The sequence below is a fragment of the Daldinia loculata genome (assembly GCF_022478755.1).
Source record: "Daldinia loculata strain CBS 113971 unplaced genomic scaffold F4817scaffold_1, whole genome shotgun sequence".
NCBI classification, from domain to species: Eukaryota; Fungi; Ascomycota; class Sordariomycetes; order Xylariales; family Hypoxylaceae; genus Daldinia; species Daldinia loculata.
Window position 1 is genome coordinate 50,101 of NW_026054855.1, and position 21,912 is coordinate 72,012.

A 21,912-nucleotide genomic window follows, 5' to 3' on the forward strand; every position below is an offset into this window, starting at 1 on the left:
ACGCTTAGACGTTTTAAATTTTAGACTGTTGATCACGGGCAATTAAAATTCTTGTTGATACATGTACGTTGGTACATGTTGGTACATGTTATGTTCTGAGCGACCTACATCAGTGACTGACGCAAGGACACAAAGACGCAAGGCTTGCTTTTATGAATGTACTTCTACTACATACTCGTACTGAAAATCGAACGATACGTGACGGCTAACCCAAAGTAGGGCGGTTGCAGAAGTACTTGAGCTAGGGTGGGTACCTATTTGCGAGCCGCTAATACCTTGTAAAGGATAGACAGTTCTTGCACTTAGCTATATGTACGTGCAGAACTAAGGCGAAAACTCCACTAAAATGTAAACCAGAAATACCCCTACCGTTCGAACCTGCCCTAACGTACCTAAGTGTAGATGCAGACTTATTAAAAGGGCGAGCCGTCGAGGACAATAGCCTGGTTCGCCGTCCCGTCCAGTCCAGTCCAAAAAACAAACCCTTTTCCAACCGTTGTCAACTCATTTGTCAACCTCCTTTTTAACTTTGCATCCTCAAATACCTATCGTCTACCAGCCGTAGCGTCTCATCTCCCGGTCCCGCATTCACTTACCATCACTTATTTTCGCTGACAAGATGAGATTGCTGCTACGTCTTGCCAATATGACCGGTACTCTCGATTCTCTTTGATCTGGCGTCTGCCGGACCGGACGACATCTTCCAACTCATCTTCCTATCAGCACTTGCACTTTAAATACGAGACACGCACTCCCCAATCTTACTGCTTAAATACTTCGCTTCTCCGCCTACACGGCAGGGTATTAACTGGACAATTCGGAACCAACCGCCGCGCCTCGCTTCCCTTGCAGAATACGCCATCAGCTCAGGCGGTTGGAAGATATGCTGTCCTGGCGAAGCCAGGATCACGGCGAGGACCTGGAGTCCTTACAAGATCGCAATGACGTAACCTATAACGAAGAAAAACTCGAATCACCTCACGCGATGGGAGTTAGTACGGAGTCTCCTGACGTCGTTCTTCGGGAAGCATATGTTTCCGCAAAGGACATAGCTGTTGAACGACCACTACTATTTTCCGGCGCTCCGCCTGTCAATTTTGCCGTGGTTCTTCCCGGCTTATATCGAAGTGGCTACCCAAAGGCTGCGGATTATCCGTTCATGCGGACCCTCAAGCTTAAGACCATCGTCACCCTAGTCGGAAAAGATCTCCCCGACGGCTATCAGCAGTTTATTGAGGCGAACCGTATCAAACACGAAATATTCGACATGACCGGCACGAAAAAGGCCGAGATCCCTATCAAAATGATGCAGTCGATCATCTCCATCGTCAGCAATCGGGAAAACTATCCTTTGCTCATCCATTGCAATCAGGGTAAGCACCGGACAGGATGCGTCGTCGGTATCCTGCGCAAGACTAAGGAGTGGGACACGGCCAGCATTATTCGAGAGTACAGCAAATATGCGGAGCCGAAGGTCAGAGAGACGGACGTCAAGTACATCACCGACTTTAAAATAGCCGATATTCCGAGAGTCGCGCCAAGACTGACCGGGGCGCCTTACATTGTGCGAACATTCTACGGCATGGTGATGTTGGCGTCCTTTACATTGTCGGTTTGGATGTACTCTGGCGCCAGGCTCCTGATACTCACAACAACATAACTATCGATGGCGCCGCTTCAATGATCAGATCTTATAGATGGACACATTCCCACGTATGTCTGAAGAGGCACAATCAGAATAGATAAACCCAATGCGATTAAACAGGTTGCGTAGAGTTAGTACTACGCTCAGAAGAGGGAAGAGGGGAGCGGAGATTTGGGGTAAAAGCTACACCATATGAGGCGTTGAGAAGAAAAAAAAAATGATGGCATTTCCGCGGGTTGAGATACAGGGGTTGTACCGGTGGTCGGTTTAGGAGACGATCAAGAGCTGAGGTGTCTCCTGGCGTTTGATTAAGGGTTGGTTCCGACGGACAACTCCGTCGCATCTTTGATTTATATTCTTTTGTCAAAAGGGTTTGTGGTTTCGGTAATTCGTCAGGATCCAGATAATGGAATTGGAGATCTCTGGTTGCAACTTGGATGGGTTAGACAGATGTTAAAAGAGTGCCGTGAAGCTTAATAATAGGCACGCTCGCATCCAGAATTATACTTCTTTCCACGTTCGAAGAGCTTTACTGATGTGTGACCTTGTATTCCGTGATACGGCCCAGTCTAGCTTTATATACGTACGGGCAGATATATGTACAAGCGATCTCTAAACCCCCTATGTGATATTCGTACAGCATCATGCTTTTATTTCTTCGGCACCTTTCATTCGCGCTAGGATCCCTCTACTCGACCCAACGCGGGTTATCTGTCCTCTCGGCCTTCTCCCTCTCCCGATCGCCTGTGCCGTATACCCACCCCGCGGCAATGGCGTTGATGATTCCTATACCAACGGCAGAACCTCTAACTAACCCCCTGACAGAGAAGCGATTTATGAAGGTGCTAGGCCGCCTTCTCATGGCGAGTAGAGCGTACGTGCCGCTAGCAGCAGCGGTGATGCCTGCGCTATCGATTTTGAAGCCTTGGAGATTTGCATAACTAGAAAAGAATAGGATAGGTACGAAAAGCATAGGTCGAATCTGCAGTGGGCGAAAGTGTACGGCCGTTATTAAGGTCGCGAGGCCCGTGGGGGCGAATGGGGAATCTGTCGTGCGTATTAGCTACCTAGATAGCTACCTAGCTATGCGTTCGCGAAACAGATGGCAATAATGTTAGGAGAGAATACGTACTTCCCCATGCTTCGAGGCGCGATCTTACGGACCTCGACGGCTCTAGTGTTGCCATGATTAGAAGCCGTAGTATTAGCTTGAAGCTCTCTTGATTTGGGTTTTCTTGATTTAGTGTTAGGAAATTCTCAACACTAGATTAAAATCCAAGAGGCAAAGCTTGACATCAATGACGATGGTGAGGCTCGGTCAAACAGAGATTCTTATTATTCTATTGGATAGAGACTTGAATTATAGCGGGGTGATTAGGATAGTATTAGTTCTATATCAGTAGCATGTACCAGCCACAACAAATGCGGTCTAAACAAGCCACATATGTTTTAGCTCTATCACCTATCACCTATCAATTACATGTAACCTTCAAGCACCTTAGACTGAGAATCGTGGAACTTTAGAACTTGAGAACTTCCGAGTTCTCGTCTCCCATTTATAGCCTCGATTTTTAATTCGACGACAACTTCGACCGCCTACGTTCCCCTAATTGGGCCTGGCCGAGTTTCGCCTCCTGGATTTTGCGCTACGTTTGTAGAACCTCTTTTTTTATTCGTTAATAGGTTTTCGTTTGGTACATCCGTTCGTTATTCGTCATTCGTCATTCGTCATTTGTTCCGTTCACGATAGTCTCATCCGCCCTTCTCCGTGCTCGCTTGATCTAGACCACCTAAGCCCAAATCGAATTAGCAACCAATACTATATACGTAATCGCGACTATCACTACCCGTCTCTCCGTATCCGTCCTCCCGAGTACGGTCTCGCTCGGCCATGCCCAGCGCAACCTCTTCCGGCTTCGACGCCTCGGGCGGGTCGACCCGGTCGCGAGATCATAACCAAGGAAACCAGGAACGCAAGTGTACTCCCGAGCAGAAAGCCGCGGTCCTGCGAATCCGGCGGTGCAAGGCGACCGCCTTCTACGACATCTTAGATCTCGAGGCCGTGCGGACGACGTGCAGCGATGCCGACATCAAGAAGGCTTACCGCAAGCAGTCCCTGCTCACGCACCCGGACAAGAACGGCCACGAACATGCAGACGAGGCTTTCAAGATGGTCAGCCGTGCCTTCGGCGTGCTAGGCGACAAGGAGAAGCGCGAAAAGTACGACCGCTTTGGTACCGATCCGGATAGCAGGTTCGAGAGCGCGAGGGCCCAGGCTAGCAATCCGTTTAATAATTTTGGTGGCATGAGACCTGGTGGAGGGCCGGGGGCAGGATTTGGCGGGGCAGGCATGTGGGAGGACGAGATCAGCCCGGAGGAGATGTTCGAGAGATTCTTCGGCGGTGCTTTTGGCGGTCCTTTCGGAGGTGAGTTACCCGCCTTCTATCCTTCTCTCTCGAAGGATGCGAACGGAGGGGATAGAGATCTAACGCGTGCTAGGGTTCGATACGGGACCGCAGTTCGTATTTAACATCGGCAGAAACAGGGGCTTCCGCGTACACCAGATGGGAGGGGCAAATCCGCGCAGGAGACCTCGGGAAGCCGAAGGTCAGCAGCGGCCTCAGACGGGCTGGGACACGCTCATCAGCCTGTTACCGATCCTATTCCTATTCGTGTTCCCGCTGCTATCATCTATATTTTCGGGCGGCGAAACGCAGCCGGCAGTACCCTCGATGGTTTTCGACGCGGCTGTACCGCCCCTAACTTACCACCGAACCACCCCCAAACTTGGAGTCGATTACTACGTAGATCCAGCTCAGGTGGTCGACTGGAACGACTACCAATTTCGTCAGTTAGATAAAGAGGCCGAGGTCGGTTTCGTGCGCGTCCTCCGCCGCCGCTGCGATGCCGAGATGCGCACCAAACGCGACCTGATCGACAAGGCGCAAGGGTGGTTTTTCCCGGATCCAGACAAGATGAAGATTGCCGACCAGTTTGAGATGACATCATGTAAGCGTATGGATGCCCTGGGTATCTCGCGGTAGCGCACCTCTGCAACTTGACTGTATTATTTAGACCTGTTGTCTAAAGACGTAGGCGAGTTCGTGAGAGATTTAGTCGATATGACTGCTTTGACGTTAATGAAAAGGAGCTACGCGTCGATTAGGCCGGCGGGATTTTGACAGATGCACCAGGCGTTCAGGGGGAGAGATTGGGAATCAATAGGGTAGCATATCCTCTGCCAAGTCTAGTAGTGCGCGGCGGACGTGGGAGTTCTCATATTCGTGTGATCATATATAGGCATTCCTATTTGTGCCACGTTTTGGCCGGGTGCGTTTCGACTTTTGTAGACCGTGTTAATACTGACTTACCTACCTTGCAGTCGTGCTTGGGACGAATCTTGAAGGCACATTTACCCTTATGACCACCGGATTCTCGTAGTTACCTATCAATAATGCACTCGTATATTTCCCATAGACTAGACGCGGAGTGACGGCAAGGACAAAAAATGGTCACCAAATTTAATACTGACAGCATAGCACGAATATTACTCCAGCGCGGCCTTGAAAGCAATGGTAAATTCCAACTTGCCACAAAGCTTTTAGCAAAGTTAAACCCTAAGGTTTAGGATTCTTAGGTTTGATTAATAGGTCAAATCGCAACATCTACGTAATACGTAGGCGGTATAAAGTCTAAACAAGCGCTACAACCAGGCGGCGGCCCGTGGTTTTATTAATTCGCATGAGCAACGCTCGACATGACTTGATGTGATATGTGAATTTTCCTTTTTCGTGCGGGCACGAGAGTAAAAGCTGTCTCGCTTATACTTCGTCTACCTCATTCCCCGCCGCGGATCCATGGCCTCGTTACGTCTAAAGTCCCGAATCTCCTTGGTGCCTAAACTTCCTAGACCCCCCTCGCTCCTACGCTCCCATCCGCCGAGCCTAACTACGAGGCATGTTGCGTTATCGCCGTCGCCGCTGACTTCGGTGGCATACGCCACAACGTCCCTAGCACCCTGCTCCGGCGTCTTCGCCTCCTTTACCACGTCCACGATCTCTTGATCGCTCAACGTTCCCGACACGCCGTCGGACATAAGGACGATGAAGCTGTACTGAGCCGGCCCCAGCTCCGTCCGCGTGATCTCCGGCTCGGCTGAGACGCCTAGACGCTTGGATGCCATGTCGCCAAACGCCCGAGAGTTGGCAAGCCCCTGAATCCGCTCTTCGCCGAACGAGTCCGTCACGAAGGATGCCGCAAACCGTCGCAGCCGATGCGACTCGCTCGGAGAGCTTGGGTGATGATCTGAAGTTAAGGGACGAGACAAACCGGTAGCAGTCTCGCACAGCAGGATGCGTGTATCACCCACGTGTCCGACTAATAGGGTGGAGCTCGCTGCCGGGTGCCAGAACGGAGCAGGCGTCGGTGTAGAGATGAGAGCGACCGAAGCTGTCGAGCCCCCTTTAAATCTTGTGCGGCCGCCGATGCCCTGGCCTGACGGCGGCAGATGGTGCGGCTTTCCCAGCACCTCGTCAAAATTCAGAGCCGTATCGGCTACGTAGGGATCGTCGGGGTCGGGCTTGCGGGCTTGAGCGGCGATAAAGTCGAGGTCTGCACGGAGGAACGCGTACGTGAGGACGGACTCGACGCTAACAGGTGGTTCGGGGGAATCGGGATCCCGCTTCAGTTGAAAGTAAGGAGGGTGGAAGCGCCGGAAATACCCGCCGACCGTACTCTTATATTCCTTTACTAGTTCGCTCTGCAGCTGCAGGGCCTTTGATGTCGATGCTTTAGCCGGCACGGGCTGAACACCCTCTATAGCGTCGGGGTTTTCGACTTCGCGGACCGCGCCGCGCTTGTCTATTTCTGGTATGTCTGCCTTAGCTGACACGGCCTCTGAACTCTTGATATCCAGCCGGTCGAGTCTCTTCTGTCCGCCAGCTTCGCTGTCTGATAAGATTGGAGTTGGCGCGCTAAGAGATTCCGAATCTGACCTGTGGCCCTTCCGCGCCGTTCGGAGGCTACTTTTTAGCTCGAACTCTTCGGCTGCCTCCTCGATATATCCGTGGAGCTCGTCCCGTAGGAAGTCGCTGCACTGGGTGCCTCCGTGACCGTCGAAAACGCCAAAGTAGAAGATCTGGGGATCTCCGTAGGGGCTGTCGGCTGAAGTTCCTTCTCCATTCTTGTTCATGGTGCTGCGGACGAGGCTGATGGGGGCCCGCTTTGCGAACGCGGGGATGTCGATGGTGCCGGCCTGATTCGTGTCTTCATTGTACGGCCTGGATCCTCTCGAATCCGCGACTCCGAAGTGGTGCTTAGCGCTACGCAGGGGAATGCGCACCACGGTCAAGTCGCGGTTGGGTGGCAAGTGAGGCGGAGACACGGGCGCCGCACCGGAAACTGCCGTGTGAGGCGCGGCGGCAGAGCGAGGTAGCTTGTGGTGAGGTCCGGTTGGGGCGCGAGAGTCCGGATGTAGCGAGGAGGACGGGAGGTGCGTGACGAAATAGGTGTGAAAGCTACGCTGGACGTTGTGACGAGGCGCGATCTTTGGAACTCGTGATTCGACGCGGGACGAAGTGGCATTCGCACTTTGTGGTACTGGTACCGAGCTAGAAGGTCGTTGCGCTGCTGTGCACCTTACAACCGCTCGGCGCGTATACGTACGCGTCTGTGTCTCGAAGAATGTTGCGATGAAGCCTACTCGAAGGACGTGTTAGCCGGCTTGGGACTTTGGCAGAAGCTCGAGATAGAAATATGCAAGACCCTAGAATATCTAACTGACCGTAGGTATCGTTTAGAGACCACCGCTTCGGACGACCGCGACTAAGTCCCATCTCGACGTAGAAATGCTCGTGGAGCGAGAGGGTATTTTACTTGTTATAACGAGGTCTATGGGACTTGCGATGTACCCATCAGATCGAGACGTGAAGACTTAGAAGATGTAGGAGTTGATCGAGAAGCCCCGAAGCTCGAAGTAGAGAAACGCTCAAAGGATAAGGGACTAGGCATGCCCACCTAGTCTTGGTAATAGTCCCTTGGTAATAGTTCTATGTAAATAATAAGATAACGCAGGACTCGAAAGAGGCTAGAAGCAATACTATGTAGACCTAAGAGGTTAGGATACCAATTGGCAAAAACCTGAACGAGGATTATTTCTGAGACGCCGACAATGTTCTTAGCCAGGATTAACACTGATAGAGAATGCCTGTCATAGGAGATTAGATTATATGCAAGCTTATTGCTTATTTGTTGGGATTAGATGGGATGAGGTTCGAGGTTTTGGGGAAAATGCTGTGAGGTAGGATTGACAAGACTGGCTTGCCTGGGCCGAATTACAAGAAGTCATTACCCCAACCCGACGCCTTGGACCGTTATAGGCTGGAAGGTTCCACTATCTGCATCTTACATAGGTACCTTAGGCACACTAATTAGCCTCGTTCGTCGACGTCGTTGTGGAGCGAATTTACACTATCTAGTGCAAGCACCTAGGTACCTAGGTTATCAGGTACATATACATATTGTATGAACTGCCCGTACAGAAGACGCTTATGTGCTATGCCGTCATACCCGAGTACTAGTTCAAAGAATCTATGCGGGGCTATATTTCGCTTTGGGCCGTCTAGCAATATAATGTGCGATAAGATAAAGATGATAAAGATAAAGAAAGAATACGGGGGATACGAGGGGTACGAAGGAATCTGCATTTACACGACATTGAAACAAACGAATGGCTTTTCGAGTTTTTCGAGTTTTTCGAGTATACCGCTCAATCTCTCGGCCTTGTAAACGTATAACGGTCGATAGTCAAGCAAATCAAATAGTCCGCATCCTCACCAAACTACGTTCGTAAAAGACAGAAGAGGAGCTGGATCCTGATCCGGCAAAGATCCAAGTCTTATGTAGCATCGACCTGCACCTCCATTTCCACGCGGACAACACAGCAGAGACTAGCGCGCGGTCTAAACTCGTTATTGAATACATATCCCCTCTCTCCCGTTCGTATCCTCTCTTAGACATTACCTTAGACATTACGTCTCTTACCGGACCGGATTATGTCTATATCCAATGTCGGCTCCGTCGTCTTACACCTCGTGGTATTCGTGACAACCCTTGTCAACTTTCACTCGGCGTTAGCTCACGTCGAACCTGTCATACTCATCGCCATATACATAATCTCTAGGCTCTTCGCCCGGACCCCCGAGGAATTTTGCATGCTAAAATGTCCCGAGTTCTAAGTACCCAGGTCGATGTCGAAGGAACCGTCAACGGTTATGTGACGCCCAGCGAAGAGTACTTCGACCGAGGCGCCTCTTCGCCGGTTCTGTCGCTGTCGAATCGGGATCGGCGGGAGAAGAGGCCACCCCCGGTTTCTCTCCGCGCTCCACCTAACGCTGATAGCCTAGCTAGGATGATCTCCAACGCTAGGAAGTCGAGAGGCGGAAAGAAGATTGGAATTCGGGATCGGATATGTTGCCACCAATGGACTTGGTTCACGATGGTACGTTTTTGATATAATATGAAATTCCCAAGTGTTGCTTCTTGGCCGCTAACGTCGATTTAGACTATGGTAAGCTGAGCTGTCAAAAACACTTGTACCCGCGGTCTTATCTGTCGGTTTCCTGTATATTTAACGAATTATCAACATAGGCAACCGGCGGCGTCGCTAACGTCCTCCATTCCGTATGGACCCCGTACCGCGCCGACTGGCTCTGGTACATTGGACTCGTCTTTTTTCTCTTTAATCTATGCCTCTTCGTCATGAATTGCGTCTTAATTACGATGAGATTTGTCATGGTCCCCGGAAGTTGTCTGCACTCGTTCCTAGACCAGATGGAGTCTCTCTTCATCCCAGCCGTGGTAAGCTCCGTTCGTAATCTCCCCGTCGGCGTGGAGCTCACGTATCACTCGATAAATAGGTAGTCTCGTAAGTAGCACGCAATCGTACGAGTCTCCCGCGCGCTTACCGACTACGAACGCAGTACAGCCACCATCCTAATCAACACCTGCGAATACGGAATCCCCGTGACCGGCCCCTGGTTGCAGCGCGTGATGGAATGGCTGTTCTGGATCTATATCGTCGTCAGCGTGGTGGCGAGCGCTGGCATGTACCTGATCCTATGGTCTACTCAGTTAGTCGGCCCAGCCCCTTAACCGTCTGGTTATACCTAACATATCGCACCCGCTTGCAGAATCTTTCCTATCCACACCATGACGCCCGTGTGGGTTTTCCCCGGCTATCCCCTTCTCCTGACCGCCCCGTTTGCCAGTACGCTCATAGCAGCAAACACGGCCGCTTCGGATAACCCGCCGGTCGATAGGTTGGCGATCGCGATGTGCGCAATAGCGGTGCAAGGGACCGGGTTTCTCATTAGCTTCATGATATGCGCCGCGTTTATCTATCGACTTATGACTCAGAAGTTACCGAGAGATATGCAACGACCGGGCGTTGTGAGTTCTGACGAATGATATCTCTTGAGAAAGGCTGATGCTCATGTAGCTAGTTTATTTCTATCGGACCTAGCGGCTTTACGGTAGCAGGATTAGGTAGGACTTCCCGTTTACATTTCGTCCCGCCGTGCAGTTATGACCTACCAAAGCACTCGGGCTAACGCATAGGTAGTCTCCCTCGGCCAGCAATCCGATGTCGTTATCCCGGACAATTTTCAAGGCTCGACCCACAGCGTCGTGATCCTGCGACTGCTTTCGACCATCGTCGGGTTGTGGCTTTGGGGTCTCAGCGTCTGGTTTTTCCTGGTTTCGGTCGGCTCCCTTCTGAAGTACGTACGCCCCGAACGCAAGATGCCTTTTCAGATGACCTGGTGGTCCTTCGTCTTTCCAAACACGGCCCTCGTGACTGCGACCTTAGCGCTAGCCGCCGCACTCGGTAGCACTGGACTTCGCATCACCGGCTGCGCAATGGCCGCCGTCCTAATCGTCGTCTGGGCGCTTGTCTTTATTTCCATGTTACGATGTCTCTGGAATAGGGAGCTGCTGTGGCCAAAGGAGTTGGAGAGCGAGTAAACTGGGGATGGAATACGAAGCAAATACTAGAAAAAGCTGGGCATTTTTATCATATCATCTAGAATCCTAACGCGGCAAGAGATTGGCATTTAGCTATAGTTAGAGTGATTATACCCCGTATCCGATAGAGCTTCGGAGGCAAAAATGGCCCATGTCCGGAATTCGACGGAATAGACACAATTAGATTATCTCAAATTTAGGTACTGTTCTATTTCCAGCATGTAAATGCCTGCCTGCCAAAGCGAACGAGGAGGCGAGGTGGATGTGGAATATCAATATGTACTTGTAATACTTTGTGCACAATCATCATAATATTTCGTCTGCACCGATATTCTAAGGTAGCTAGTCGATCTCTTCAATCTTAGGCCTCGCCTTCGGCTCCAAAGAAGGCAAGCTTGGAGCGGCCCCTATATCCAGCCCAGCTAGTCGCGTCAGCGCACCCTGGTCGTTCCGGACCTCTGCAGCGGGCGGCACCAAAGTGCTTAGTTGCCAATTATGTAGGCTCTCTACAACGTCTCTCGCGTGCTGCCGTACCAATCCGTCGTTGTCCGTCTGAGCTACGTACTCTAGCACGCGCGCGATATCCTGCCGGCTCGGGTCGGTTAACCCGAAGCCAAGACGTCTGCCGCTCTCGCGCGCATCTGCGAGCGACCGTACGAAATGCAGGATGAGTACGATGGCAGCTCGGCGAAGTATGCCGGTCTCTGGGCCTGTTTCGAGGGCGAGAACGTTAAGACACAGATCGACAGATGCTTCGACGAGAGGGGCGCCTAGCCCGGCGACGTTGGTCTCGATAGCAACCGAGAACACGGACAGCGCCGAGGCACGCATACGCACGTCCTCGGCTCCGCGCTTGCTCTCCCAGCCGGACACGATCTGCGCGATGAACTCGTTGCGCGCTTTCTCGTCTTCCGTCTGCTCGTCGTCGAGTTCGCTAAGGTCGGGCACCTCGCCCTGCCAAGCATCCTGTGCGGCCTTGTTCTTCATCTGCCCGAGCCGCTCCTGGCGATCTTGTCTTGCCTTTGCTTTAGGACGCTGAGCGCGCCGTCCCGCGATCGCGAGGAGCGCTTCGCCTACCTGCCGTGCTGTTTCGCCCGAAAAGGTCTCGCCGAGGCGCTGGACTACTTGGAGCAGTGCCTCGCCGAACCGGAGACGAGTGTCGGTGGTCTCTAATTCGTTAGCGTCGACATAATGCTCCAGGATCTCCTTGGTGGTTGAGCGAGGATGTCGGTCGGCGAGCTGAGTAAATAGCTTTACCACGGTCAAATTGACATAGTCGTCATCTTCATTCAGCAGAGATGAGAGGAGGACTAGAGTGGCTTGAATATCGAGAATGGGGCTGCTGGCTCGTATCAGGCTAGACAGCAGATTTAGACCCTCCGTGCGCACCGGCGGGGGCGAGTCCGGCTGCGTGATATAGGAGATAGCTAAGTTGTAAGTCTTGCGGTCTTCAACCTGGCGATCTGTAGGCGCTGTCGTCTGCTCAGACGGATCTTCTATGGCATCTCGGTACTTCAGCAGGAGAGAAAGGTTTCGAGCCGTTTGCGATACGTCGGTCGCTTGTAATTTACTTATTTTCTCGAGGGAATTCTCTATAGATGCGAGAAGACCGGCGCGGACATTTGCTTTCTGAAAGCCGGGAGCCGTGACTACGAGATTCAGCAGGCTGAGCGCTACGGCTGTAGCGTCGTCGTTGGCTGTAGCCGATGACGTTTCGGACCCGCCTAGTATCTGGCTGACGAGTTCGAGCATTTGCTTCCAGCTCGAGACTAGCCGGCCGGATAGCTTCTCCATCATTTTCTGCAGTACTTTGGCCTCTATCAGCTGCGCTGCCGGGTCTTTCTGCTTCCCCGCGTCCGGGTTTAATTTGATCTCTCGCGTAGTATCCGTAGAACCGAGCGAGTCTCGTAGCAGGCTGAGGAATAGTGTAGATATATCCGAATCGGTTCCGACCGACTGCAAGAGCTCTAGAAAGGCATCCGACTTAGACTCCAAAAGTCCCAGGTTCAACTCGATTTCTGCATCATTTGTGCCTCCCCGTAGGCGTTTCACCTGGATGTTAGAATCCCCGACCATATCAAATAGCCATCGAACCTTAGACGCGCTCCTACTTCCGTTTACGAGAAGGTTGCTAAGAAGCGTTTGGAACTTCTCCGGAGAGCCCGAAATTTTGAGATATATTTTCAGGAGAGCATTCGCTGGGTTTCTATAGTGCTCGTCAAACTCGCTACTCGCAGGCGGCCAAGACGATAACGTCCATAGCGGTAGCATCAATGGAGCAAGCAGTCTCTTTGTCAAGCCGGGATTCGGATGCGAGTCCAGCAGAGAAGACAGGCGTCTTAGCGCGTTACGCAGATCGACCGCTTCGACGAGGATAGCTTCTTTACGTAAGTCGACAACCTCGTCAGGGCCGGCACTGAATACGAGGGGTTCTCTCGTAGGCTCCTCGGACGATAGAGTAGGGTTTATCCTGGAGAGCATTGGCTCGGCAAACGCTTTCCACCCAGGCATTCCTAAATCTTGGTATTAGCGGATACAACTTTGCAAGAGGTTCCCCTGTCGAGTCGTACCAGGAGCCCCAAATTGCTTCCTCCCTAATACGCCGAAACCGATCACATAAGCGGCCGCTTTCGCAAGATCTGTGCCGTCTTTCCCGTCGAGGAGAACCAGAAGCTGGGGGGCAATGCCGGGAAACCATTGCTCCGGCGGAATGGTAGCGGGTGGCGTAGACAGCAGTTTAGAGGCGAGTTTAAGAGCCTCCATAGTGATATTTGCACCTTGCTTCTGAGGTACGGCCGCCTCGGACGGGTTTACAGCGCTCGAGGGGTGGACGGAAAAGACAAATTCCAAGGTGGCCCGGACGCCATCATGTCGCTGGGGAAGCAAGGTGAGCACATCCATTAGATGGATTCGAAGCCATGCCGGAACGCGGTCGGGCTGGGTCAAATTGCTTAGAGCGGACATAAGTGCCATGGTATTGGACCTACGACGATGTTCAGAGAAGGAAAATAGAGTTTTGTCAGGCTACCTACCTCGACAAGACGGTGCTAAGTTCCCGCTGGCCTTCCGAGCGAGATTCCCCGTCGCTTTGAGGCTGAAAGGCCTTTAAAGCAGCCTTCTCGATTGCGGATTCGAGCGTACTCTTTTGGCGATCCATGATGGCGTGGCAAGGAAGTTTACAGATTCCTTTCTTCAGACGTGAGATTAGAGAAGTCTGGTTCGTATTTATTAAGCTTACTTTATAGCATATCCAAAGATGTTAAATTTAGTGTACGGGACATGACCATAGCTAATATAGAATGTACCTATGTAAGAGCTACGTCGATATAGATTACTATGGAAATGAATGAGAAGCAGTTGACGTTTGTGGGGTTATAGGATAGAGTTACGTACCTAATACCTGTAGGTACCTACATGTAACTAGCGGTACTTCGAGTTAGGTACTTCCACAGCGGGGTCAGATGACATTGTAGCACGCTCAAATGGCACGACGCGACCCTTTTAAATTCTCGCGTCTTACACTTTATTTACTTTCTTTTACTTCCACCAATCATCATACTCCTATAGCATCCATCACCAACTTCCATCTATCCTTTATCGGAGACGAGTCTGCTGTTGATATCCAACCCGAGATACAGGCTGCATTACTCTGTCGCATTTTTATCTCCCTCGAGTTAGAACTCTTTCGCTCGTATCTTCTTCCCGGCGGAGAAGATTGAGCACGTACAAACCTCGCACTACGCCTCCCCTACGGTCCTCCGATTCTCATTTTCCGCAAGGAATGTCTTCGCGACCCCTCGGTTGAATCCAAAAACGCCTCGTACGATACGTCGCTGCTCGGGGTCCGACCCGATGAGCATTGCCGCGTGAGGATCGTCGTGCGAAGGTAGTCAGTCGCACCTGGCTAACGGATCAACTGCCAGGGAATGGAGTCTCGGAACTTAACCCTAACTACCTTTTGGTTCCAAGTCTTGCGCTTATAACCTTCTAGATTCCGCTTTATAAGCTTCTCGTTGCGCCTGCGAAAGTCTTACCCTGCTGAGAAGCAGGTTTGGCTGATCGGGACTTCGAGGGGTGGAAGGGTGGTGGTTAGATACTCCAGTCGCCTTCGGGTGCGCGAAGTGCCTTTGCTATGAGTCGTGCCGTTAAGAACTCCTGGCCCGGAGTCGCTCGTCAGCTCTGCGCCGCTGGAATTATACTCTGATCTACGTCACCGTGCTGGCGATGCTTGTGCGGGCTGGATACGATGGAAGATGGTTTTCTTGGCAGCTTGCTGCTGTTGACCAGATGTAGCATTGACCTTTCTTGGGTCGGCTATGCGCCGCCGAGGATGACAGGGAAGAACGTGACGCTGGCTACCTACAGTCGAAAATCCGGGATAATTTCATCTTGTCGCTGGCATCGTTCGCCGGAATCACTTACGGTGCTGTCTCGCGACTAAGCCAAGTGAGCGACGGCCACGCGGCTACAACAGAAAGTTTCCCTGAGCCCTTCGATACCTTTACCGCCGCGTCATACGCTCCGAGTACCCTGTCCCCTCTGGTCGCAGTCTGATCATCTGCAGTTGTCGGTGTAAAACCCGACCCTTTTTGAGCCGTCACGAATCCATCCACTCCACCTGCTCTAGCCCTATCCAACTCTCAGCACCGCATCGCGGCAGCAGCCACTGATGCGTCATTCTATGAGGTGAGATCAGGCGCATTAACCTCATCCCGTGGGTCTTGTCCCACGACGATAGGGGACGCCAAACCTATTTATCAGCTGCTCTCGCGGCAGTTGATGAGTATCCCTCGCCTCTGCCAGACATGGACTGAGGAGAGATGACAGCGCGACTTTTATGGACGTCTTTTGGTCGTGCGGAAATGCCCCCCTTTGCTGCTTGTTAGAGCTCGTCGGGGAGGAATCAAAAACCAGTCCGCGTTGGCAATGCGTTTAACAGAAAGAGCATTTCTTGAGATCGAGATTGGTGTGAGAGGTCGATGCAACCTGCCGGTTTCAGCAGTAGACTTTGTCGATGATGGTATGGGATCATGTGGGAAGTAGGTTCCGTGGAACTGTTGCGAGGCACACACGATTCTACAGTCCGTCGGATGCCACTCTCTATAGGGACAGAACCGGGATCCATCTCGTGTTGGATTCAAAGCTTAGCGCTTGTCCGGGTCTATTCACTGAAGCGAGTAGCGTCTGTGCGGGAAGTCTCAGTGTCGATTTTTTTTTTGGATGTTTGTAAGGACAGGCCAATAAGGAGGGTAGTCCTAGGTTGTCCTCTACTCTACGGGTAGAGGGCAGCCCCCTGCTTTAGGGATAAGTCTCACCGCCGTCCTCGAAACGTTCGCATCAGTTGCTAACATCGAGCAGGTCTCTCGTGTGCCAATAGGTCCGAGTATCCATCGTCCACTTACTCGTAGCTAAAGCCCTTCTACTTTAGGCGAGGTATTTACCTTTGCGCCTACTACGCTCTACAGGTCCAACCTATACGTACCAACATACATGCGGTTTTACTCTCGTGTTATACCTATTTGCTTTAATTGAGCTGGCCACAGCGGGCTTTCCCATTTATTCAATAGGCCATGAAGATCCGCGAAGCCATAGACGGTTTCCCCTGTATTGCCATACATGTACGGTTGAGGTAATTGTAATAGAGTTGAAAAAGGTATAGTTTGGGTCCGTATGGGTAAGTATCACAGTCCCGCAGAAGAGCTGTTGCATAGATGAAGCATCACAGACGTCTTCCTATTAATAATTGACAGATGTCATTTTTATGCATTCGTGGGATAGTTAGATCGTGCCTCTGCAAGAGTATCGCTGTGATTGAGAAGACGTGATAGTAATTCTCAGCTGGAAGTCAGACGCTTGTGTAATGTCTGCCTTGAATATTCAATTCGGTAGGACACTACGAAGGTTGGCACCGTATTTTGTACGTATTTTGACTTATAAATACTGTATTAGCCACTCGCTAAGCTAAAGGTCAGATAGTGGCCTGTCTACTAAATTTAGGTGGCTTACCACTATATTTATAGCGACATCAGCCACTATAACTTAAATAAGACCGTGCAGTTTCTTTTTTACTTGCACGCAGCTTTGCCAAGCTCAGATGTGCGAAACTTTTGGCCTGTAATGCATCCTTTTATCTTCATTGTGGTACATCTTCGTGTATATAACCGATGCCGATCCGATATGTAGCTCACCAGTAAACGGCACCGTTTTTTATCTAGCAGTCTGGGCACTCGGTGGCGTGCCGATCAAGTCGATACCTTTAGGTTGTTACCGCGGGGCTATGTCCGGGGCTATGTCAAGGCATCGGCTCGGCATCAGCATCAACATCAACGGACAGTCATAATAACAAACACTAGCCTACTGATCATTTCCATATGCTCTCTTCTTGATTTCTCAATGTCTTTACCGTTGCATAAATATTCGTCTCGTTCACTATGGCCAACGACGAAAAGAGGTCCTGGTCATCGCGCCTCTCCTTCTTTCGCACCAAGAGAGCCATCTTCACTTTGGCCTTGATGGTTATTATATCTGCCGTGTTGATCGGTAAGTTCTATCATCCGCAGACCCGAATACCTACCTGTCCTGTCTTCTAACTTCTCCCTTCCATCTCAGCTCTCGGTGCCACGCACATACTTCGACCCAAGACAGATATCAGCGATGACGACGATCAGCAACCAAGTGATATTAACAGTACGGCCAACGGCATCCTGACCGCGCCGGGCAATTGGAGGCCGGAGAATTCCAGCAGCATCGCTAACGGCACGCCCTTGCGTATCATGTCGCTCGGCGCCTCTCTAGTTCGAGGTGAATTCTCGACTGGCGATGTCGGCTTTCGCAAGACGATGCGCGACGAACTGGTCGATCTTGGCGTACCTGTCAATATGGTCGGATCCCAACGCTTCGGCGACATGCTTGATAACGATCTCGAGGCGTACGGCGGCAACCGCGTCAGCCAGATTCACGAGCATGCCACGCATATAGTCCCCCAGCTACAGCCCAACTTATTTCTCATACAGGTGGGAACAAATAATGTTCTACAAAATCGAGACGTTGACAAGGCCGGCGCGCATATGGAGGACTTTATCAACTACCTATTGAAGGCGTCGACGCGGGCTACCGTCATATTCAGCACCTGCTTGACCAACACGGTTCCCGATTGCGAGCCCAAGATCCTTGACGTCAACAAGCAGTACCGAGATGTCATCAAGAAGTTTGGTTCGAAGCCCGTTTTGCTGGCCGAGATGCATCCCAGCGAAGGCTTTCCCGACCGACCTCAGGCTGCAGACATCGGACCGGACGGTACGCACCCGACGGACTACGGATATGACCTGATGGGACGCATCTTCACGGAGAGCATCCAGGAGGCAGACAGGAAAGGTTATCTCCGATGGCCGGTCGAAAACGGGCTCGAAAAGGACGGAGACGTAGGACGAGCCGAAGAGACTACGACGACTCCAGAACTCCCACCCCCGACTATAGAAGTCCATCGTTGAAACCGTAGCCAGTCTCGAGCACTTCGTATACGTTATATCGCGTTAGTCGAGCCGAGTCGAGTCGAGTCGAGTACTTCGTATATCACAATTTAACGGTAGTACTCATTTAAGGACGTAGCCCGAAGAGATGCTTCAATCTCCGGATACCCCGCAACTTGGATCGGCTAGGCACTGCCTCCGTAACGAGACTAAATATGATCGAAATCGCGACGTCGCGTTGCTAGAGGGAGACTAGGATTTTGAAACGTAACTCCCAGCCCATACTATGTAGACCTATCATAGTAACTACGTAGAATACCTAACACTTACATGGATCCAGCTTTTTTACGATTGTCTTCCATCACGATATCGGAATCACGCTTTGTCAATCATTAAGTTGATGCAAAGGTATCTACCTAAGTATTATTACATGTATTTTCAATATGAATAACTTTCAGTGAACTAAATTCTCACCGAGGTTGGAGGTTGAGGCCGATAAATCTCGAACGGGCGCTAATACGACCCCCTGTCCCCCCGGTCCATCTCAGACTTGGTCGAAACAACGAGGGTTACGCGAGTTTCCGTGTAGTTTCGATCACTCGCTGTCTCATAAAACTAATATCTTGTGCTGATCTCCACGATCTACAACTTTCTTTTCTCATATCCTCCTCGCTTCGACCGACCCTAATAAAACCAGTAAATAGACGATTCCCCTGTGTAGATCACGATGGAATCTCAAAAGGCCAAGTACGCAAACTTACGGCCCGTCGATGATCGCGATGACTCGAGGTCCAGCACCGAAGTCGAGGATTCTCTGATGGGTGATGAGAAGCGGTGGCACGACGTAGAACTAAACAGGCCGACGACGCGAACGGGGAGACTAGGCAGATTCGTCACGGCCTTTAAATCGGCGAGGTGGATCATCGATACGGGTTTACTGCTAATTATACTGGCGCTGTTAATTCGAGACCAGTGGCGCCGGCCGGCAGCGGAAGAAAAAGAAGTCAACCCGTGGCAGTTCGGCCAAGACCTAACAGGAGTCGGCCCTAGACGTAAGCTTGACTCAGTTACTAGCTAATAGCCTCTTGATCAAATCTAACAGACTCTAGTTTCTCAAAGAATCACGACATTTGAGAGAGATGAATCGTACGCGCCGAATAACACGGCCGAGTTCTTCACGGATGAGGTATTACAGAGATGGAATGATCTGATGCCAAGTAAGTATTCGCGACGATTCATCTTCCGGGAATTCTGCTAACTATCGGATAGAGGGCATGGGGTTCGTATGGGTGAATGATACGCAAAAGTATCATGATCTTCCAACACCCATTGAGTGGCCGGACAAGACCGTCTTTACGACGTCGGCGACTCATCAATTGCACTGTCTCGTAAGTTGCCTGCTAACTCATCCACGGGCCTGTAAAAGCCGTAGTATCAAAATCTAACCATCTATCAACAACAGTTTGCCATCGTCCAGACGTACTCGGGCTTAACCTCGGGTCACGAAGTACCAGGCGACCATCACTGGCATATGATCCACTGCTTCGACTACATGAGACAAGCCATTATGTGCAGTTCTGATATGGCCTTAGAAGGCCTCGAGACGACATTCCCGGACCACAACGGGGGTTCCGACGGTTGGGACTCTAAGCACGGTAAGCCCCAACGCATTTCATCATATTCCATATCGGATACTAATCGTTTAATAGTGTGCCGGGATTGGAACGATGTCAAGTCGTATCTAGAGAGCGTGCGAGCGTATGATGACCAGCTAATCTACTGATTTTGTTTTGTATAAGCGACGATGAGCGATTGGAGTTAGGCGTAGGATCCCAGGTTACCTGTGAAATCATTACCTGTATTATGAGTGTCGGGAGAAATAGTAAAAGTTATTAGATATGGCAAATCGCTTGCTACACTTGAGCTATTCAGTGATATTTAAAGATATACGAAAAGAGACAATAATCAATTATCTGCCTACGCAAGTTACCTACACGAATTACCTATGTGAATTACCTATGTGAACGTTGCCCTCTAAACCACATAATTAAACCTATTTCGGATACACATCCATGTATACCGTAAACTCTCCCTTCGCCCGCTTCTCTTCAGCGACGAGCATCCTAGCTTATTTCTTCCTCTGCTCTTCAGCTGCCTCCTCAGGATAACAGACGGGGCAGGTCTCGTTGATGACCGGGGAGATCGGGTGACCACTCTTTGTCATGATGCTGTTAGTAATGCGTGTAGGATGGTAGCCTTGACCCTGCAAGCCGAATTTTGCGGCCAAACACTTCTTCACCACGGATCGAGTATGGCGACTATGCACCGGGTTCTTGCATCTTCTATAGTCTTCTACAGTACACTCGCACATCTCGACCGACTTCAAGTATGGATGGACAGGGAGGATATTTGAGTACAACCTACTAGGGTTGAAAGATTGGGTAGGAATTTAGTAGCAAACTGGAAACTTTCTGATGGCTAGAAATCTGGCTGCGAATGCAATCTCCCGGCACGTACGCCGTTATAAAACATTGGGTTTCTTCAACGATAACCTTTGATATTTAACAAAGACATTGTAAACTGTCGCCTTTCACCTTTGCAGACCAGTTTAACTAATTTAGTATTAAACTCCATTCAACCAAGATACCAAGCGGCTTTCTATGTCTCTTAGAGTAGCCCTGTTCTTTTACCTGGCTCTTGTCGCGAACTTTCAATGTTTGTTCGCATGTTTTTCTCGCCACTTGGCCGACTGCAAGCTGTGCTGAGATTCAATCTCGACTACACAACTCACAGTACAGTAGGCATGTATGATAATCGAAGCATTGTCATCTAAACCGAGCAGTAAAGTACCAGGAGAACAAAGCCCTCCTTGAACTCTACAATAACGAGCGAGACTAATTGTTCCGTTTCTAAGCATGCTACAAAGCATTCTTATATACCCTAACAATGTTCGTTACACCATGGAGGTTTTCCCCGGGAAGACAATATGTACAAGCAAAGCTTTGTCTTGATTTAGAACTGCACCCAGCTCATTTTGTATTAGTCAACTTTGAATTAATTATGAAGCTTTAATATCCAGCGGCTATAGATCAGAAGCAATTCGAGGAACCATCAACGGAATATAGTACCTACTAGTTAAAAACAACCCCAGACGTATGCAAGCGGTTCAACTTTGCAATATTCTTATTAAATGGGATTGTCGGATAAAAACGGCTGACCTTAATATATTTGATACGAACGAGGCTTGTGTAAATTGCTAAGCTGATACGATATCAACCGCAAGGCTGCATTGGATAAGACTACCTTACATATCTTAAAAATGTAGGACTATGAATGAATCTGAAGCAGTACTAAGAATAGCTCGAGGTTCTGGGCATGTGGTTTGCTATTTACTATTTGCTAATACATGTAGCTAACAGATGTCAAATTTAAGGTTGAATTTGATAAAGTTTCGAGGGCTTGCATTGCCGAATCTATTCTGTAGCTAGTTCTTGCTGATTCTTACCTCCTTTTATGCTTTGGCTTTGCTAAGTGAAGGATACATGTGACATGTGAACGGCTAGACCGTGCATGATAGTGACTTAGCCCCTGAACGCTATTGAAATCTTACACGATACCTGAGGTACTTGTGTGCATGTGGCCAAGAATTTGAAGTAGTAAAGTACCCATGGCAGCCACAATTCTCTTACTTGCTGCACCCTACAGCTACATAGGTACAGTACTCAAGATGTGATAAAGACTCAGGTAGGTTAGGTATGTACATACCTAGGTGGGTAA

General features: G+C 50.3%; 8 protein-coding genes across 8 annotated transcripts; 5 read left to right on the plus strand and 3 right to left on the minus strand.

Annotated features, from left to right (window-relative positions):
* The first annotated feature begins 330 nt into the window (after positions 1-330).
* F4817DRAFT_321799 (tyrosine phosphatase family-domain-containing protein) lies at positions 331-2,163 on the plus strand. The gene has a single exon (XM_049301322.1). It carries the CDS (start codon positions 884-886, stop codon positions 1,658-1,660), a length of 777 nt encoding a protein of 258 aa, XP_049163741.1. The 5' UTR covers positions 331-883; the 3' UTR covers positions 1,661-2,163.
* F4817DRAFT_321802 (uncharacterized protein) lies at positions 2,164-2,981 on the minus strand. The gene is made up of 2 exons (XM_049301323.1): positions 2,778-2,981; positions 2,164-2,692 (listed from the first exon to the last, which is right to left on the minus strand). The coding sequence occupies exons 1-2, from the start codon at positions 2,830-2,832 to the stop codon at positions 2,334-2,336; spliced, it is 414 nt and encodes a 137-aa protein (XP_049163742.1). The 5' UTR covers positions 2,833-2,981; the 3' UTR covers positions 2,164-2,333.
* A 126-nt stretch (positions 2,982-3,107) lies between these two features.
* Positions 3,108-5,105, plus strand: F4817DRAFT_321803 (DUF1977-domain-containing protein). The gene is made up of 2 exons (XM_049301324.1): positions 3,108-4,071; positions 4,145-5,105. Exons 1-2 carry the CDS (start codon positions 3,537-3,539, stop codon positions 4,687-4,689), a joined length of 1,080 nt encoding a protein of 359 aa, XP_049163743.1. The 5' UTR covers positions 3,108-3,536; the 3' UTR covers positions 4,690-5,105.
* Positions 5,106-5,477: 372 nt separating this feature from the next.
* On the minus strand, positions 5,478-7,479 carry F4817DRAFT_310885 (protein serine/threonine phosphatase 2C; the record flags this gene model as incomplete). The annotated part of the gene is made up of 2 exons (XM_049299919.1): positions 5,478-7,342; positions 7,428-7,479. 2 exons carry the CDS (start codon positions 7,477-7,479, stop codon positions 5,478-5,480), a joined length of 1,917 nt encoding a protein of 638 aa, XP_049163744.1.
* Positions 7,480-8,769: 1,290 nt separating this feature from the next.
* On the plus strand, positions 8,770-10,837 carry F4817DRAFT_332 (voltage-dependent anion channel-domain-containing protein). Its single transcript, XM_049302590.1, has 8 exons — positions 8,770-9,143; positions 9,207-9,212; positions 9,293-9,502; positions 9,562-9,569; positions 9,625-9,774; positions 9,835-10,093; positions 10,147-10,189; positions 10,266-10,837. Exons 1-8 carry the CDS (start codon positions 8,865-8,867, stop codon positions 10,664-10,666), a joined length of 1,356 nt encoding a protein of 451 aa, XP_049163745.1. The 5' UTR covers positions 8,770-8,864; the 3' UTR covers positions 10,667-10,837.
* Positions 10,838-14,044, minus strand: F4817DRAFT_420 (uncharacterized protein). The gene is made up of 3 exons (XM_049307440.1): positions 13,699-14,044; positions 13,237-13,649; positions 10,838-13,179 (listed from the first exon to the last, which is right to left on the minus strand). Exons 1-3 carry the CDS (start codon positions 13,821-13,823, stop codon positions 11,009-11,011), a joined length of 2,709 nt encoding a protein of 902 aa, XP_049163746.1. The 5' UTR covers positions 13,824-14,044; the 3' UTR covers positions 10,838-11,008.
* Positions 14,045-16,523: 2,479 nt separating this feature from the next.
* On the plus strand, positions 16,524-18,509 carry F4817DRAFT_530 (carbohydrate esterase family 3 protein). The gene is made up of 2 exons (XM_049307589.1): positions 16,524-17,206; positions 17,276-18,509. The coding sequence occupies exons 1-2, from the start codon at positions 17,098-17,100 to the stop codon at positions 18,154-18,156; spliced, it is 990 nt and encodes a 329-aa protein (XP_049163747.1). The 5' UTR covers positions 16,524-17,097; the 3' UTR covers positions 18,157-18,509.
* A 353-nt stretch (positions 18,510-18,862) lies between these two features.
* On the plus strand, positions 18,863-19,918 carry F4817DRAFT_355469 (uncharacterized protein; the record flags this gene model as incomplete). Its single annotated transcript, XM_049305661.1, has 5 exons — positions 18,863-19,187; positions 19,245-19,352; positions 19,405-19,523; positions 19,598-19,790; positions 19,845-19,918. The coding sequence occupies 5 exons, from the start codon at positions 18,863-18,865 to the stop codon at positions 19,916-19,918; spliced, it is 819 nt and encodes a 272-aa protein (XP_049163748.1).
* Positions 19,919-21,912: the final 1,994 nt, after the last annotated feature.

Bases quoted from the DNA above. Each gene is read 5' to 3' on its own strand.
- F4817DRAFT_321799 (XM_049301322.1), top strand. From the start codon at position 884: ATGCTGTCCTGGCGAAGCCAGGATCACGGCGAGGACCTGGAGTCCTTA.
- F4817DRAFT_321802 (XM_049301323.1), bottom strand. From the start codon at position 2,832: ATGGCAACACTAGAGCCGTCGAGGTCCGTAAGATCGCGCCTCGAAGCA. The intron at 2,693-2,777 runs GTACGTATTCTC...TACGCACGACAG, and splicing joins GCGCCTCGAAGCATGGGGAA to ATTCCCCATTCGCCCCCACG.
- F4817DRAFT_321803 (XM_049301324.1), top strand. From the start codon at position 3,537: ATGCCCAGCGCAACCTCTTCCGGCTTCGACGCCTCGGGCGGGTCGACC. The intron at 4,072-4,144 runs GTGAGTTACCCG...AACGCGTGCTAG, and splicing joins TTTTGGCGGTCCTTTCGGAG to GGTTCGATACGGGACCGCAG.
- F4817DRAFT_332 (XM_049302590.1), top strand. From the start codon at position 8,865: ATGTCCCGAGTTCTAAGTACCCAGGTCGATGTCGAAGGAACCGTCAAC. The intron at 9,775-9,834 runs GTTAGTCGGCCC...ACCCGCTTGCAG, and splicing joins CTGATCCTATGGTCTACTCA to AATCTTTCCTATCCACACCA. The intron at 10,190-10,265 runs GTAGGACTTCCC...ACGCATAGGTAG, and splicing joins CTTTACGGTAGCAGGATTAG to TCTCCCTCGGCCAGCAATCC.
- F4817DRAFT_420 (XM_049307440.1), bottom strand. From the start codon at position 13,823: ATGGATCGCCAAAAGAGTACGCTCGAATCCGCAATCGAGAAGGCTGCT. The intron at 13,650-13,698 runs GTAGGTAGCCTG...ACATCGTCGTAG, and splicing joins CTTAGCACCGTCTTGTCGAG to GTCCAATACCATGGCACTTA. The intron at 13,180-13,236 runs GTACGACTCGAC...ACCAAGATTTAG, and splicing joins GAAGCAATTTGGGGCTCCTG to GAATGCCTGGGTGGAAAGCG.
- F4817DRAFT_530 (XM_049307589.1), top strand. From the start codon at position 17,098: ATGGCCAACGACGAAAAGAGGTCCTGGTCATCGCGCCTCTCCTTCTTT. The intron at 17,207-17,275 runs GTAAGTTCTATC...CTTCCATCTCAG, and splicing joins TATATCTGCCGTGTTGATCG to CTCTCGGTGCCACGCACATA.